The sequence below is a fragment of the Choloepus didactylus genome, chromosome 7, assembly GCF_015220235.1.
Source record: "Choloepus didactylus isolate mChoDid1 chromosome 7, mChoDid1.pri, whole genome shotgun sequence".
NCBI classification, from domain to species: Eukaryota; Metazoa; Chordata; class Mammalia; order Pilosa; family Megalonychidae; genus Choloepus; species Choloepus didactylus.
In genome coordinates, this window is record NC_051313.1 from 21,110,972 (window position 1) to 21,128,958 (window position 17,987).

At 37.6% G+C, this 17,987-nt stretch overlaps 1 protein-coding gene across 1 annotated transcript in view; it reads right to left on the reverse strand.

Annotated features, from left to right (window-relative positions):
• Window positions 1–17,987, reverse strand: part of RNF146 (ring finger protein 146) — a 35,458-nt gene that overhangs the window by 10,093 nt on the left and 7,378 nt on the right. The window contains exon 2 of the mRNA XM_037842114.1: window positions 14,612–14,717. Coding sequence (XP_037698042.1) covers window positions 14,612–14,613 — 2 coding nt within the window. The 5' untranslated portion in view covers window positions 14,614–14,717. The remainder of the gene's footprint in view (window positions 1–14,611; window positions 14,718–17,987) is intronic.

The following is a 17,987-nucleotide window of genomic DNA, read 5'->3' on the forward strand; positions in this document are numbered from 1 at the left end:
AATAGCTTAAAGGCTAAATCTGCGCATGTGCGAGAATCATACCATTACATCAGTGCATCACTAAGAAATGCCCCCCACCCCTTTTTAGAACAAGGAAGAGTTAATGCTACTTAAAGAGTAGTCTTCTCTTTCTAATCAATGTCTTGGAAAATTGTGGAGATCACTGTGAAAATGGAATTTATTTCCTGTTAGAAAATTAAGAATAATTTCATCCATGGAAATTTGGATGGATATTAATCCAACTCTGCTAATGAACATAGTAAATGTATCACTCAATTTCAAAGACTTTTACCTGTGATATTATAACTTTTAAGCATAAATCTCACTCTTCTCCCCATATATAAAACATGTAACTTGAAGACCAAAATGTAGAGGGATATGGGCAGTCTGAGAGGAAATCTCAAAGTACTCAGATTTTGTTTAACCTTCTTGAAGACGTCTAGTCAAAAGTAAGGCAAAGTTACTATAAATAAAAAAGGTCTTTAGTAGATCTAATACTGAAGAAAAAGAAATTCAAAAGATTAAAAATCAGTTTTTTTTAACTGTAACATTGTAATATACCTCCATGAAATGTAACAAAGGCAATATGCCAATGCTAAATGTATATGAGAGGGGGTTATAGGGGAGTAATATGGGATTCTTGGTAGTGGTGTTATTTGCTGTCCTTAGTAGTATATTGTATTGTATGACATGTTATTTTTCTTTTTATCATTTCTTCTTATTGCTAAAAAAAAAAAAAAACAATTTTTCTTGTAGTACTCAGTATGTTCAAGTGCTGACTGTAGTGATAAATGTACAACTTTATGATGATACCATGAACAACTGATTGTACACTGTGGATAAATGTATGGTATGTGAATATAACTCTATAAAATCGTAGGAAAAAATATATATAGGAGTAAAAGCGTTGGAGAAAATATGGTGAGAGGGATGATGCCTCACCAATATGGACTAACTACAATGTGTAAACTCAGAATTGAATCTTAGAACATAGCCTAACGTGGACACAATAATTGTAATAGTCCCTAGATTGTAAGCTCTTACAGCAGTTAACTCTATCCCTGAATTGTAAGGCCTATCTCTAAACTTTGAGATGCTGATCTCCTAGCGTATACCTGATTGGTCTCTGGAACAATGCATATCTCTGAGACACCTGAAACTCAGAGCTAGAGCTCGGCAGATATGAATGTCAGTATTAGTGCATACAGCCACTGTCAAGAAAAAAAAAAAAAAAAAAAAAAGCTGAAAAAGAGCCCAGACTTCAATTAGTGATATGAATGAAGCAGGTCTGGTTAAGACCAGGGCAAGCCAGGCCAAAGGGTAAAGGTTGAAACTGATTGTGTTTTAAAACTTCAACTTTCATATGAGACCAAGGGAATAGATATCTATTTGGTGCAGGATCTAAATTTTCTAAACGGTACAACTCTACAGTCGATTTGTTCAAACACCACAACTGCACGGAACTTTGAATAGGAAGTGAGATACGGTAGGTTAGTATAGGCTGGAGTGAAATAGTGACACATCCCAGAGTAATTTGGACAGATAATAAAAAATATATTTACAGCCTCCCCCTCCCCAGCCCCGAGGATCTGGAGAAAGGTGCGGATGTGTTGGACATCCTCACCTGGACTGGTGTTGATGTTGTCACAAACACTGGGACTGGCGGTTTGATGTGCTGAGCCCTCAAGCATGGGACTTGCCCTTATGAAGCTCATTACCACAAAGGAGAGTCTAAACTTGTATGTAATGGTGCCTAAGAGTCTCCCCCTGAGTACCTCTTTGTTGCTCAGATGTGGCCCTCTCTCTCTCTAACTGAGCCATCTGGACAGGTGAACTCGCTGCCCTCCCCCCTACGTGGGACCCGACTCCCAGGGGTGTAAATCTCCCTGGCAACGCAGAGTATGACTCCCGGGGATGATTGTGGACCCGGCATCGTGGGACTGAGAGTATCTTCTTGACCAAAAGGGGGATGCAAAATGAGACGAAATAGTTTCAGTGGCTGAGAGATTCCAAATGGAGTCGAGAGGTCACTCTGGTGGACATTCTTATGCACTATATAGATAACATCTCTTAGGCTTTAATGTATTGTAATAGCTAGAAGTAAATACCTGAAACTACCAAACTCCAACCCAGCAGTCTGGACTCCTGAAGACAATTATATAATAATGTAGATTACAAGGGGTGACAGTGTGATTGTGAAGACCTTGTGGATCACACCCCCTTTAGCTAGTGTATGGATGAGTGGAGGAATGGGGATAAAAACTAAAGGACAAATGGGATGGGATGGGGAGATGATTTGGGTGTTCTTTTTTCATTTTATTTTTTATTCTTGTTCTGGTTCTTTCTGATGTAAGGAAAATGTTCAGAGATAGACTGTGGTGATGAACGCATAACTATGTTATCATACTGTGGACAGTGGATTGTATATCATGGATGATTGTATGGTGTGTGAATGTATTTCAATAAAACTGAATTTAATAAAAAAAATAAAAAAGAAAAAAATAAAAGAAAAAAAATCAGTTTTTTTTAACTATAGGCTCAAAATCCAATTACAAACATGAAAACGCCAACAAAGAATAAGTTAACCTATCGCTTTAAAATTGATCTTGAAGTTTAATACAAGTTATAAATAAAACTTTAAGATTTAAATTATAACCACCACCAATTCATAAGACCTTATGACAGAATTTCTTACTTTTCACCTTGCACAGTGTCTTAGAAATGGTAGGTGTTTAGTACCTGTTGAGTGTTTGTTGATGAACATTTTTATATTAAAATATAAACATAATAAATAGCATTTATTGATTATAATAATGTGCCAGGTACTGTTTGAACCACTTTACATTTAATCCTCACACTGCCCTATAAAATCAATCATTTTCCTTATTTTACAGATGAGGAAACTAAGGTACTGAAAGTTTACAAGATATGCCGAAAGCCACAAACTCATAGCTAATAAATGACTGAACCAGCTTCATTCAAATCTAGGCACTATGACTCCAGCATCTGCATGCGTTAACCACTACAAATTGCCTCCAAAATAATTTTGGCTATCCAAGGATTAAGATCTACAATAAATAATTTTAGGAAAAATTAACAAGTTGTAAGAAATTTCACAGACTGATAAAGGAAGAATCGGAATTTATAGCAAGAGCTCTCTGTCACTTTCAGTATTTTTCTTTGCTCAGCTTCAATTCTGGACAATGGGAGAAACTATTTGTGTATTTACTAAGCCCATGGCACTAAAGGAAGGAGATGCACAATAACAATACTTGCTATCAAAGTGTAGGGACGAGTTACATTAATGAATACATGCATTACTTACTTGTCTTATGACTGGCATAATAGATACCAGGGAACACAAAGCAGGAAAGGTTTACTTGCAAAGAGGGAATAGAAGCTTTTAGGAGAGATGCTGCAAAGCTCCTGAACAGTGTGTTATATTAATAAGGTTAGATTTTCATTTCAAAGGCCAATGGTTCTTAAACATTTTTAGAGTACACATTAACTATGAATTTGATGAAATTTTACATTTAATTTCACAGGATTAAAGAATCTCCATGAGGATGGCGGATTAGGAAAGACAGAGCAAAATTCTCCTCCGTGAAAAACATTAGCTAAAGGACAGAAAGTGCCCCAGAACAGCAGCTCCAGGGTTCCACTGGCTGGGCAGGTACTTCTACACCCATAATGACTGTATACTTGGAGAAAGAAATTGAGAGGCAGCGTTTGGAGACAGGTGAGTGTTTGGCCCAGAAAGCCGCCAGGGAGCAGACAGCCAGAACCACAGTCGAGTGTGGTAGGGAGTACCCTTCCATGCCCCTGGCGCCCTCTTCAATACCTGGCATGAGTGATAACCCTTTGCAGACCCACACCCAAGAGCCCCTGTGCCAGGAACTGGCCTTTGGAGCAGGCAGATGATTGTGGAACGGGGTACTTTCATGCCCCAAGAAGCCATATTTGCAGCTGGCCGGGAGACAACCCTTCACAGTGCCATGGCTGAGAGCTTCCTTGAGGGAATTCAGGATTTGTTAGGCTTGTGACGGCACCCATTCTTCCTCCATGGAAGCCCGCAGTGTGTGCCACACGGAGTGCTACATAGAAGTGCCAAGAGCCCTCCCCCAATCCCAGGGACTTGTGGGCCCAAAGCAGAGACAGACTGTGGGAAATCTGAGCCAAAGGGTGAAGATATGCAGATCTGCAGCCCCAGGGTACTCCACCTGCAGCCCCAGAATGGCCAGGACCACTGTGCCAAACTGCACAGGGAATGCTTCCTACCCAAGGGCTGGCGGTCCCCACTGCACGTGGAAAACTGGTGCACTGACTGGACCTCCACATGGTTTGGGCCCCCACTCAGTACACGAATGAAGTTGGGGAGAACTGGCTTGAGGCTAAGAGGTGCCATATCCTAAAAGAACCCTATCAAGATAAGCAAATGCCAAGAGGCCAAAAACAACAGAAAATTATAAAGCAGATAAAGAAACCAGAAAATACGGATAACCCAAAAGCCCAATTAAAAAACCAGGAGACACAGAACTCGGAACAATTAATCAAAGAAGTACTCACAAACATCAGTATCATGGCTCAGGATATAAAGGACATGAAGAAGACCTAGAAGAGCATAAAGAAGAATCTGCAAGAGTAAATTAAAAAAACAGCTGATCTTATGGCAATAAAAGATACTATTTATCAAATTAAAAAGATTCTTGAGACACATAACACCAGATTTGAAGAAGCAGAAGAACGAATTAGGTAACTTGAAGACAGTGTGATGGAAACTGAAAGCACAAAAGAACGAATGGTGAAAAAAATTGAAAAATTTGAAATGGAGCTCAGGAAAATGATGGACAACATGGAACGCACAAATGTAAGAATCACTGGTGTTCCAGAAGGGGAAGAGAAGGGTAAAGGACTAGGAAGACTATTAAAAGAAATTGTTGGGGAAAACTTCCCAACCTTGCTAAATGACATAGATACGCAAATCAAAGATGCCCAAGGAACTCCAAAGGGAACAAATCAAGATAAACCCACTCTGAGAAATAATCTGATGAAATACAAAAGAGATGGAGAAAGTTCTGAAAGCAGCACGAGAGAAGCTATTCACCACATACAAGGGAAACACCACAAGACTAAGTAGTGACTACTCAGAGGGTACCATGGAGGTGAGAAGGCAGTAGTATGACATATTAAAAATTCTGAAAGAGAATAACTGCCAGCCAAGAATTTTTTATCCAGCAAGGCTCTCCTTCAAAACTGAGGGAAAACTTAAGATTTTCACAGACAAACAAATGCTGAGAGAATTTACTGACAAGAGACCTGCCCTACAAGAAAACTAAAGGGAGCTCTACTGGCTGAGAAAAAAAGAAAGGAGAGAGAAGTCTGGAGAAGGGCAAAAAACTGAAGAGTTTTCATAAGGGTACCTTAAAGGAAATAACGAGAGAGAAGGCAAAAAATACATCTTATAAATAAAAACCGAAGGATAAGATGGCTGATTCAAGAACTGCCTTCACAGTAATGACACTGAATGCGACGGATTAAACTCCCCAATTAAAAGATACAGAATGGCAGAATGGATAAAAAATATGAATCATCAATAGGTTCCTTACAAGAGACTCATCTTATACCCAGCAATGCAAAGAAATTGAAAGTGAAAGCATAGAAAAAAATATTCCATGCACCCTACAGCCAAAAGAAAGCAGGGGCAGCAATACGAATTTCAGACAAAATAGACTTTAAATGCAAGAATGTCATAAGAGACAAAGAAGGACTTTAAATAGTAATAAAAGGGACAACTCACCAAGAAGAAATAACAATCATAAATGTTTATGCACCCAATCAAGGTGCTCCAAAAGTACATGAGACAACACTGGCAAAACTGAAGGAAGCCATAGATGTTTCCAGAATAATTGTGGGAGACTTCAATACAGCACTCTCCCCTATAGACAGATCAACCACACAGAAGACCAATAAGGAAACTGAGAACCTAAACAATGTGATAAATGAATTAGACTTAACAGACATATACAGAACATTACATTCCGAATCACCAGGATATACAATCTTCTCTAGTGCTCACAGAGCTTTCTCCAGGATAGATTATATGCTGGGGCATAAAACAAGCTTCAATAAATTTAAAAACATTGAAGTTATTCAAAGCACATCCTCTGATCACAGTGGAATACAACTAGAAGTCAATACCATCAAAGATCTAGAACATTCACAAATATCTGGAGGTTAAACAACACACTTCTAAACAACCAGTGGGTCAAAGAAAAAATTGCAAGAGAAATTGCAAAGTATCAAGAGACGAATGAAAATGATGAGTATAACATATAAAAACTTAAGGGATGCAGCAAAGGCAGTACTGAGGGAGAAATTTATAGCTCTAAAGGCATACATTAAAAAGGAAGAAAGTTAAAATCAAAGAACTAATGGAACAACAGAAGAAGCTAGAAAATGAACAGCAAACTAATCCTAAAGCAAGTAGAAGAAAATAACTAGGATTAAAGCAGAAATGACATAGAGAACAAAAAACAATAGAATAAATAACACCAAAAGTTAGTTCTTTGAGAAGATCAACAAGATCAGCAAGCCCTTAGCTAGACTAACAAAGTCAAAACGAGAGATGACTCAAATAAACAAAACAATAAATGAGAGAGGAGACATTAATGTGGATCCCAAAGAAATTTTAAAAATCGTAAAAGGATACTATGAACAACTGTATGCCAACAAACCAGATAATTCAGAGGAAATGGGTAATTTCCTGGAAACACACGAACAACTTAGACTGACCAAAGAAGAAATAGAAGACCTTAACAAAGCAATCACAAGTAAAGACATCCAGTAAGTCATCAAAAAGCTTCCTACAAATAAAAGCCCAGGGCCAGATGGCCTCACAGGGGAGTTCTACCAAACTTCCCAAAAAGAACTGACACCGAACCTACGTAAACTCTTTAAAAAATTGAAGAAAATGGAACACTACCTAACTCATTTTATGAAGCCAACATCAGTCTAATACTGAAACCAGATAAAGATGCTACGAGAAAGGAAAACTACAGGCCAACTTCCCTAATGAATATAGATGCAAAAATTCTCAACAAAATACTTGCAAATCGAATCCAAAGACACATTAAAAAATCATACACCATGACCAAGTGGGGTTCAGTCCAGGCATGCAAGGCTGGTTCGGCATAAGAAATCAATCAATGTAATACAACACATTAACAAATCAAATTGTAAAAATCAAATAAATGATCATCTCAATAGATGCTGAAAAAGCATTCAACAAAATTCAGCATCCTTATTTGATAAAAACTCTTTAAAAGGTAGGAATTGAAGGAAACTTCCTCAATATGATAAAGGGCATATAAGAAAAACCCACAGCCAGCATAGTACTCAACACTGAGAGACTGAAAGCCTTCCAAGATCAGGAACGAGACAAGGATGCCTGCTGTCACCACTGTTATTCAACACTGTGCTAGAAGTTCTAGCCAGAGCAATCTGGGAAGACAAAGAAATAAAGGCATCCAAATTGGAAAGGAAAAAGTAAAACTGTCATTATTTGCAGATGATATGATCTTGTATTTGAAAACCCTGAGAAATCAACAACATAGCTACCTGAACTAAGAAACTAATTTAGCAAAGTGGCAGGATACAAGATTAATGCACAAGTTAGTAATACTCCTAAACAATAGAAATGACCTAAGTGACAAGTCCCTCAAGAAAAAGATTCCATTCTCAATAGCAACTAAAAAAAATCAAGTACCTAAAATAAACTTGACCAAGGATGTAAAAGACCTCTATACAGAAAAATACATAACTTTACTAAAAGAAATAGAAGGGGACCTAAAGAGATGAAAAAATATTCCATGTTAATGAATAAGAGGGCTAATCATCGTTAAGATGTCAATCTTACCCAAACTGATCTACAGATTAAATGCAATTCCAATCAAAATTCCAACAACCTACTTTGCAGAATTGGAAAAGCTAGTTATCAAATTTATTTAGAAAGGAAAGATGCCTCAAACTGCTAAAAAAAAAAAAAAAATTCTAAAAAAGAAAAACAAAGCGGGAGGACTTACACTTCCTAGGAGACTTTGAAGCCAAAAAGCCACAGTAGGCTAAACGGCATGGTATTGGCACAAGACAGACACATTGATCAATGGAATCAAACTGAGAATTCAGAAACAGACCCCCAGATCTATGGTCAACTGATTTTGATAAGGCCCCCAAATCCACTGAACTGGGACATAAGAGTCTCTTCAACAAATGAGGCTGGGAGAACTGGATATCCATATCCAAAAGAATGAAAGAGGACCCTACAAAAAAATTAACTCAAAGTGGATCAAAGACCTCAATATAAGAGACAGTACCATGAAACTCCTAGAAGATAATGTACAGAAAGATCGTCAAGACCTAGTATCACGAGGTCTCTTCTTAGACCTTACACTCAAAGAACAAGCAACAAAAGAAAAAACAGATAAACGGGGACTCCTCAAACTTAAAAGTTTCTGTACCTCAAAGGAATTTGTCAAGAAAGTAAAGAGGCAGCCAACTCAATGGGAAAAAATATATGGAAACCATGTATCTGATAAGAGACTGATATCTGGCATATATAAACAATAGTACAAACCATCCAATTATAAAATGCACAAAAGATATGAAAAGACATTTCTCTGAAGAGGAAATACAAATGGCTAAGAAACACTTGAAAAAATGTTCATTATCCCTAGCTATTAGGGAGATGCAACTCAAGACCACAATGAGATATCATCTCACACCAATCAGAATGGCTGCCATAAAACAAACCAGAAACTACAAATGCTAGAGAGGATATGGAAAAATTGAATTCTCATTCATTGTTGGTGGGACTGTATAAAGGTACAGCCACTCCGGAGGACAGTTTGGCAGTTCATCAGAAAACTAGATATTCAAGTTACCCTACGATCCAGCAATTTCACTTCTCGGTATATATCCAGAAGATCTTAAAGCAGTGACACAAACAGATATTTGCACACCGATGTTCATAGCGGCACTGTTCACCATTGCCAAGAGAAGGAAACAATCCAAATGTCCTTCAACAAATGAATGTATAAACAAAATGTGGTGCTTACATATGATGGAATACTACGTGGCAGTAAGAAGGAACGAGGTGGTGAAATGTATGACAACATGGATGAAACTTGAAGGCATAATGCTGAGTGAAATAAGCCAGACACAAAAGGAGAGATATTGTATGTTACCACTAATGTGAACTCTGTGAAAAATGTAAAATAAGTGTCTTAAAATGTAGAATACAGGGGACCTAGAGATAGTCAGAACCTAGTGAAGGGGGAACAATACGTACAAATGTGATAACGAGAGTGATCTTAATGGTACGTGAATGGTCAGGGGTTCATTAATGGAATTACACGTATTAGTGATGCACTGAAGGTGAACATGTTTGTAAATGGTTGTTTAAAGGCAAATAACCCAGACAGTAGCACCACAAACCTAAATAAGTGTTAGCATGATATATTTACAAGGTATGATACTGCTGCAGGGGGTTAACAACAGAGTGATATGGAAAAACTACCCATTACATATTAATGACTACATTTAATAGGAATATCTTACCAACCCTACACTAATACTAAAGATGAATAATTAGCAGCTGGTAAGAGCTTTGGGATGTATTACGTTATGATAACTGTTTAAAGTTGAGAGTGATGATGATTGTACAACTAAGTGAAGATAATGTAAGAAACTGATGGTTTATCTTGGGATAGGATACATATTAAGCCAAGTTAGAAACCCACTAATTAATAAATCAAGCCCTTGACTGGAGACTTGCTCTTCTGAAATTTAGGATTGTAAATAGGAGGCTGAACCCTCCTATAATTATGCTAAAGGGGTACCTCCAGCAACTTCTTTCTGCTCAGATGTGGCCTTTCTTTCTCTAAGCCCAACTGGGCAAACAAATTCATTTACCTCCCCCTGCCCCGAAGAGGGACATGACTCCCAGGGTAATGAATCTCCTTGGTGATGTGGGACATGATTCCCAGGGCCTTGGCAGTGAGGGACTGAAAATGCCTACTTGACAAAAAGGGGGAAAAAAAGAAAGGTAACAAGCTGAGGTCACAGTGGCTGAGAGATCCCAAATACAGTTGAGAGGCTATCCTGGAGGTTTCTTTTATGCAAGCTCAAGCTAGATATCCCAAATGGCCACAGCATACCATGCCCTTACCAAAAGTAGTCCCCAAATGCCTAGGTCTCTACCTGAGATTCTATGAAAGATGCACTCACTAAGTTTTATCTTTCAGAAACTTAAATCCACTAAAGTATTCCTATACCAGACAGGTCCTAAAACCCAGAGACAACAGCCTCTTTAAGATCAACTATCAGGTGCAGCCCCCTTCCCCATACTGTCGACACCCCCTTTTAACATGAAAAAGTTAGGGTCCTCACTGCCTAGACACCCCTGAAGATGGAGAAAGAGATTGAGAGGAAGGAGTAGCAACAAACAAGATTGAACAAAGGTCAATGAATACTGAAACTTTATATAGTTATATGTATATATTTTTGGATGCTGGGGTGTTGGAATGGCTGGAAGGAGGTAAATGACATGGTGGATCTGTAGCCTACAGCATCCCTTGGGATTTGCTCTACAGCTGCTTGTGGAATTGTGCCTTGATGGCATTCACCCTTCTGCTTATACCTTGTATTGCTTAATAAGGAAAGAACTGAAATTGTGGAACTATAACCCATAACAATTTTTGAAATTACCTATATGTCTGCTTGTTGAGCTATACATCGAGAGATGACTCCCTTCTGTATGTGTGTTATATTTTACAATAATGGCAATGGCTGAAGTTGTGGAACTGTGGCCCATGACATTCTTTGAGATTTGAGATTAGGTAAGCTAACGACTTGTGAAATCATACATCGAAAGCTACCACTGTTATGTATACATATTAAACTTCACAATAAAAAGAAAACATGGGAAAAAAAAAAGAATCTCCATGAAACATAGGTATCCCTAAGAAGGCAACAAGAATTGACTGAGAGGCTTCAGAAAGTGACAGTTTAGTAAGTTCTCAAGATCATTCAGATAGCAGTGTAGAGAAAGGCTTAGTTAGGTGGAAAGAAGTGAGGCCAAACAAACCAACAAAAAACAAACCTGGAGGACAGGGAGTGCTGATGTAAGGTTCCAAAAGTGGGCTATAAGAAATACTAAGGAAACAAATTAAAGCATTTGGTCACTGATGGATGGTGACACCAAGATTTCAAATCTGAGAAGAGTTCTGTCTCAGACATAATGGCTTTCAGATATTTATAGAAACTCCAGATAGTGACAGCTAGTTGGCAGTTGAATTTACCAGATTGATACTTTGAAGAAATCTAAGCTGAAAAAAGTCTGATAAGTGACCAACACATACATGGTCCTTAGAGTTACGAAAGTGAATGAATGGCCAAGTTAAACCTGTAGAGAGCAGACAAAAGGGCCAACCACAGAACCCTGGATTACTCCAACATTCAAAATGAGGCACAAGAGCCTGCAAAGGACATAAGGAATTGTCACAGAGGGATGCAGATCAGGAGAAAATACCACTACAAAAGTCAAGAGGGCGGACAGTTGCAAGAAAGGAGGGTCAAACAAGGAGAAGACCTAAAAAAGTTACTCTTCAACTCATGAAAATTTCTACTTTAGCAGGGAATTGTATTATGCAAAAGTTGTGAGGACCATACACTAATTAGCTATTTTGGTTTCCTATCTTGCCTGGACCTTCAAGTCTATTGGCAATACTTTTTTACTCAGCCAACACAACTTTCTTTCTCTAGTCTCCCAGGGTCAATGAAAAAACTTTTAACTTCCTGGTGAACAGATATCACTGAGAAATTAGGTATGCTAAAATCGAATTCTGAATACCTTTATCTTCATGTACTTATCATCATGCCCCCTGGCTCAGGATGGAGTACCACTAGTTGTTTTCAAAGCCAACCCTTCAATTATCCCCAATGGCTCCAAGACTTTGATCAATATTCTCTTCCTAAATATCAAAATTAGCTAGCATGCTAAATCTAATGGCCTTTTTCAATCTCAATCTATTTGATCTCATTGCATCAAATACTACTAGCTACCTGCTGTTTTTCTAAACTTTATATTCTTCATTTCCATAATAGAACTCTCTCCCATGTCTTGTTTCTCTTTCATTTCTTTCAGTCTTCTCTAGCTCCCTTAAATGTAAGTATTCCTCACAAGGCTCTGTGGGTAGCCCAATGGTCACACCCCACTCTATACCTAGAAAATCTACTGAATATTTCAAATTTACATATATATAGCTACATGACTCCCATAATATCCAGAACTGCTTCACCCAAGACCCATATTTCCAACTTTGTATTTAAAATATCCTCCAATCGCCTGAAATTAAACATAATTTTAAACAAATTATCTGCTCCCCTAAAGATGGGTCCTCTTCCTCTGTTCTCTAACTTGGATAAAACCTAGAGTCATCTCAGGGATCCCCTATCCCTTGCCTATTTCTCTATTCTATGACAGAAACTTCTTTAGAATATGTGTGCCCCCTTCATTCCCAAAGCCTCTGACCCTGATTCAGTCCTCCTGAACACACTGTCTAGTACAAAATACTGACCTCTATCTGACCTCTCTGACTTCAGTTTTCTCTCCCGTCAGTCTTTCCTTAGTTCAATTATGTCTAATTAGTCCTCCATCTTCAATAGCTTCCTACTCTCTACATAATCTAATCCAAATTCCTAAGCACTGGCTTTTAAGAACACTGATGCAGTCTTTAGAGTAAAACAGACTAGTTAACATCCTGGCTCCATCATTCATTCTATAATGTTAGGACAGCATTTCCTAAACTTCCTTGAAGGTGAGAATTAACTGGTGTGCTCTCTCCTGGAAATTTGTACTCAGGGTCTGGATTAGGGTCTAGGAATCTGTGTTTTTAACAAGTGCCCAAGGGGATTATTCTCAGAGAAACTAGGTAAACACTGGCCTAGGCCAAGTGACTTAATCGCTCTAATTCTGTTTCTTCATCAGTAGACGAGGCCACTACTGTATTTCATAGTTATTTCAGTAATACAAGTAAAACACCCAGTCAGCACCTGGCAACAGAGTAGGTACTCAGAAGACACACTTTCCCTCTACTTACTCTGAAGTCTCTTTCCCACAACTCTACTTTTCCAGCTAGGATTACTCCCTGACTTCCCTAAAATGCTGTGACATTTAGGTATCTGTGCCCCTCCTCATTCCTGTGGTTTGAAAAGTATTTCCTAATTTTCTCAGTCTATTAAAATTCCATTTCTTCTTAAAGATAAGCTAAAAAGTTCTTCTGGTCACTGAAGTACACTCTGAATCCTTCAGATGGAATTAATCTCCTCCTCTGGGTTCCAACAGCACTTTGTTACCTCTATATGGTATTTGTCCCACTTTGCTTAATTGCTTATTCTATGTGTCTCTCTTGCTTACTAGACCATATTAAGTTTCATGATGGCAGGCACCTTACACTCTCCGCACCCAGACTACTTGACATATAGAATTGAAAAAACAAAACTACATATAGACAGACAGATCTATATACTATATAGTTATATGTATAAATTATAAAACTATATATATGGATATGAACTTAAATAACATATACATTTGCCCTGATTTTAAAGAAAAATGATTACTGGTATCAATTTTCTTTTATCAAATTCTCAACATTGACTAGGAAAGACAAGGTCATGCTTTTAAGGAGAGTATATAGCCAAAATATTATACTAAAAGAACAGATAACAGTAGTTACATGTCAATCTGGAAGAACATGTGAAATGGTAATTACAAGGTACAGTCTTTGGTCCAGTATTTTAAACGTTACAATCACCAAACAGAATGGGAAAAGTGTTCACTGCATTTTTCATTGATGACATCAAGTTGGATAGTGTTCATATTACTTTGGAAGACAGAAATATGATGTTCACCATGAAAATCTTTTCATCAATAATAAAATGAAATTAAATACAGGCAACTTCAAAGTAGTTTAGGACTTTAAAGCACATTCCACAAAGACCAAATGATAGGAACACAAGGAGTAAAACCTGGGATAATAATAATGGTAAATATGAATGGAAAGCAATAATGTAATTAAATTTTTTAAAAAAATCAATTACTATATGAAGAAAATTCCTTTAATTCATTCAAACAACTTTTAGTAACCAGTGTTTTGTAACCCAAAAGTCCCTTTCTCAATCTTGTTCATGTGTGTACTTACAGCCATAAGAATATATAAAAGCTGTGTACTGGCTGCCTTTGTTGGTTAAGTACATTCCTACGTAAAGAGAAGAGATAGAACCTAGAGAACGTGAAGATCATTCCAGTTTTTTAGCCCTCCACGAGCAAATTGTTTTCAGTTCCGCCTTTTACAGTTATTTCCTAAGGAGATTCTTGGAACTCTCTTATTAATAATTGAATACATATAAAATTAACTCAATAAAGCATCAAAACTCAATACAAATGCTCATTTTGAATAAATTAGTACGTGACAGATACTTAATTTACTGCATTTTATACCAGTATACCTGATTAACTGCAGCTGTGAAAAGACCATGATGCTATACTTACATTTCTGTTATAGATCCCACAGATGCCTGCCACAAAAATAAAACATCTTCACCAGCAATCAACCAGCCTGTAGTATTTTCTCTTCCACTGCTGGTTCATTCTTTGTCTGTGTTGCAAAAAGAAAACATCCCCACATCAAGTTCTCTACAGACTAAAATGAACAAAACCAGTCAATTATGTGTGATCCTTTCTTTTAACAAAATTCAGTGGTAAATTTCATCTTAAAAGTGAAATAATTTCTATAATTTCTGGTAAGTAACAACAAAAAAATAAAACAGCCCATCTTTAACACTGAAGATATCCAGCAGCCACAGCCTTGGTACAAGAAGGTAATGTGTGCAAAGACAAAGTTATCATGTCCAATGGGACTTACTACTAGCTACAGCATCAAACAACTGTATACCTAAGTTTACAACCATTAAGCCAAGCTTCTTTCAAGATGTGTCTTACCCAGGGAATTCAGAGGCACCAACCAAAACCACCATCTCATCCATTAATCCTTTCCTCTCAACTGGCATTTCCTCCCTCCACTTCACCATGTCCACTGCAGGAGGAACACCATATTACAAAGAATTTACTTGGATTGCATACATGATGACTAAAGTGATGACAGATCTTATGGTACCATGAGATAAGAGATTTGAATTTTCTTTTAGCTCCATATGCCCCTCACAGTATAAATATCCCTAAGATATTTGAGATTCTAGCATTTAAAGATACATATTTTTAATACCATATATGGCTCCTAAATAAAGCCAACTTACTCCACAAATGTTTAACAGAACAAACAACAATCTGTTTCAAAACTGGAGAAATGTCAAAACTAACTGACAAAACAGTTTCTCAATAACCTCGATTTTTCTTTTACTCTCTGACTTCCCAACATAGCCTTTATGTGACATGGACTCCACTGTGCTGACTTTCTTCCCAATCCTTTTATTTTACCCACTAGGGGCCTACAATTTCAATGGCCTCACAGAAGACTCCACTCACTTCCCCCCAGCCCCTGCAGCCTACTCAAAACAGAAGCTGTCCATTTCACACACACCAATTCACTTCCTATCTACAGGACAGAAGGAGACATTCTACTAGTCCAACATCATTACTCTTCACAAAAACATATATTCTTTGAAGTCTCTACCATCAGCTATATGGTACACTCCACAATACCCTACCTACAGCTACTCTCAATGTTAAAGGCACTCACATCTTCTCACTATTGGTCATCCTCTACACCCTAAGTTTTGACATCACTATAGGCCTATTTAAATATCCTTGAGAATGAGAAATCCAACACCTAACTTTGAGGTTTGTAAACTCACCTAAACTTCTATTGATCAGAATTACTAAGGCTGCTTGTTAAAAATACACTCTCACTGCAACCCAGTTGCCTTGACTCTTGAAGATGACTGAATAACAATGTAGCTTACAAGGGGTAACAGTGTGATTGTGAAAGCCTTGTGGATCACACTCCCTTTATCCAGTGTATACATGGATGAGTAGAAAAACGGGGATAAAAACTAAATGAAAAACGGGAGGGGAGGGAGACTTGGGTTTTCTTTTTTACTTTTTATTTTTTATTCTTATTTTTTACTTTTTCTGGTATAAGGTAAATGTTCAAAAAAAAAGATTGGAGTGATGAATGCACAAGTATATGATAGTACTGTGAACAGTTGACTGTACACCATGGATGATTGTACGATATGTGAATGTATCTCAAAAAAACTGAATAAAAAAAAAAAAAAATACACACTCTCTAGAGATTCCAGGCCAGTAGGTGTGGGCTGAAGCCCAGGAATCCCATCCTAAATACTACTGATACAAGCAGTCCATCAAATGCAATTTGAGAAACACTGTCTTTGCTTTTCAATTCCTAAAATCCCCAATTCAGTCAACTTCACCTCCGTCCAGCAACAAAATATCATAACCTTATATGAAACTTGCCATCTAAGACTGCCGCCTCCCTGAAATCTTAATCCCACTTCCAAATCACAAGCTCTGATCCTCCCAGTTCACTTGTTCACTCTCCCACACCTGCCCTTTAATCTCACTGGGGCTTCCTTGGTCCACCTCCTTTCCTTTATTCAGTTCCTGATTTCATTTCCTTCCCTGTACAACCTAGAACCCAATCATTTTACCTTCTTTTCTAACAGAACCACTGAGCCCCTCATACCTTGGTCTCTTACCTACACATAGTCCATAAATCCCCAACTCTGCATGAATCTCACAATGTGATTTCTTAGCTTCCATGTTCTGGCCACTGAACCATCCTGGTGAAAAAGACAAAACCCTTTTTCTCACTCCCTTCTCCCAACCAACTACATCAAATTTTGTCAACTTTTAATCCCTAAACACTGCTGATTCCAGTATCCTCTACTGTTTCCCCATTTCTACAGTCCAAGTTTGGACCTCCATTATTTCTCTCCTGGACTAATGTTCAGTCTAACCAATTATCTTGCTTCAGTATCACTTTCAAATTCATACATCTAGTCTCTGTGGGATATATTTAGAAGGCAATATGGATCATATTCCTTTCCCAGGCTATACCGTAAAGGCAGAGGTCCTCAGGAAATATTCAAGGGCCTTAATGATCTGGACCCTAAATAACACTCTAGTCCAATTTTTCTCCCACAATCAGTCCCAGAGGTTAATATTCTACTTTTACCAAATTACTCATAATTCTCCAAAACTCCCTTGATAGTTCTGTATTCTCCCTGCCTGTATGTCCCATCTTCTTTTAAACCTTGTGAACTATTTGCTCTTCAATATGTTGCACACCCACTACCAATTCTCTGACTACCTCCAGAAAGTTAACTGCTCCTTCCCCCATATTTTGTACAACTATTATTGAATTTATCACATGCACTGAAATTATCTGTTTGCAAGTCTGACTTCTTTATTAAACATGAGCCCCTTGAAGATAATGACCATTTTTATATCTCAAGTGGTTAATAAATTGTCAGTCAATTTTTTGTTGACTTTGATGTTTGTTGAACGAATGAAAAACTAACATCTTAAAATAACTGTTGAGAGAAATATGGGAGAACTGAATTTATTTATTCACATAACACAGTATTTCAGTTCTAAGTGTAAATAAGGCTCCCTGGCTGGGAGCTACAGGAGATATGAATATACCCAAGTTCTGATCCTTTCTTTCAAAGAACTTAAAATCTAAGAGGAGGTTGTTAACTATATTTACAAAAGATTCAAGCTATCTTGATCTCTTTTGGCAGGAACATTCTTTATACTCAGCTATGTTCACTGGCAATGAATACTCCAAAATACAGGTAGAAATTCAAGAATGAAAATGGGTTTCTAGGCAGTCAAAACAGTTTCACCAAGTTCTTTCCCCCATAAACATAAAATCTTCACTAGG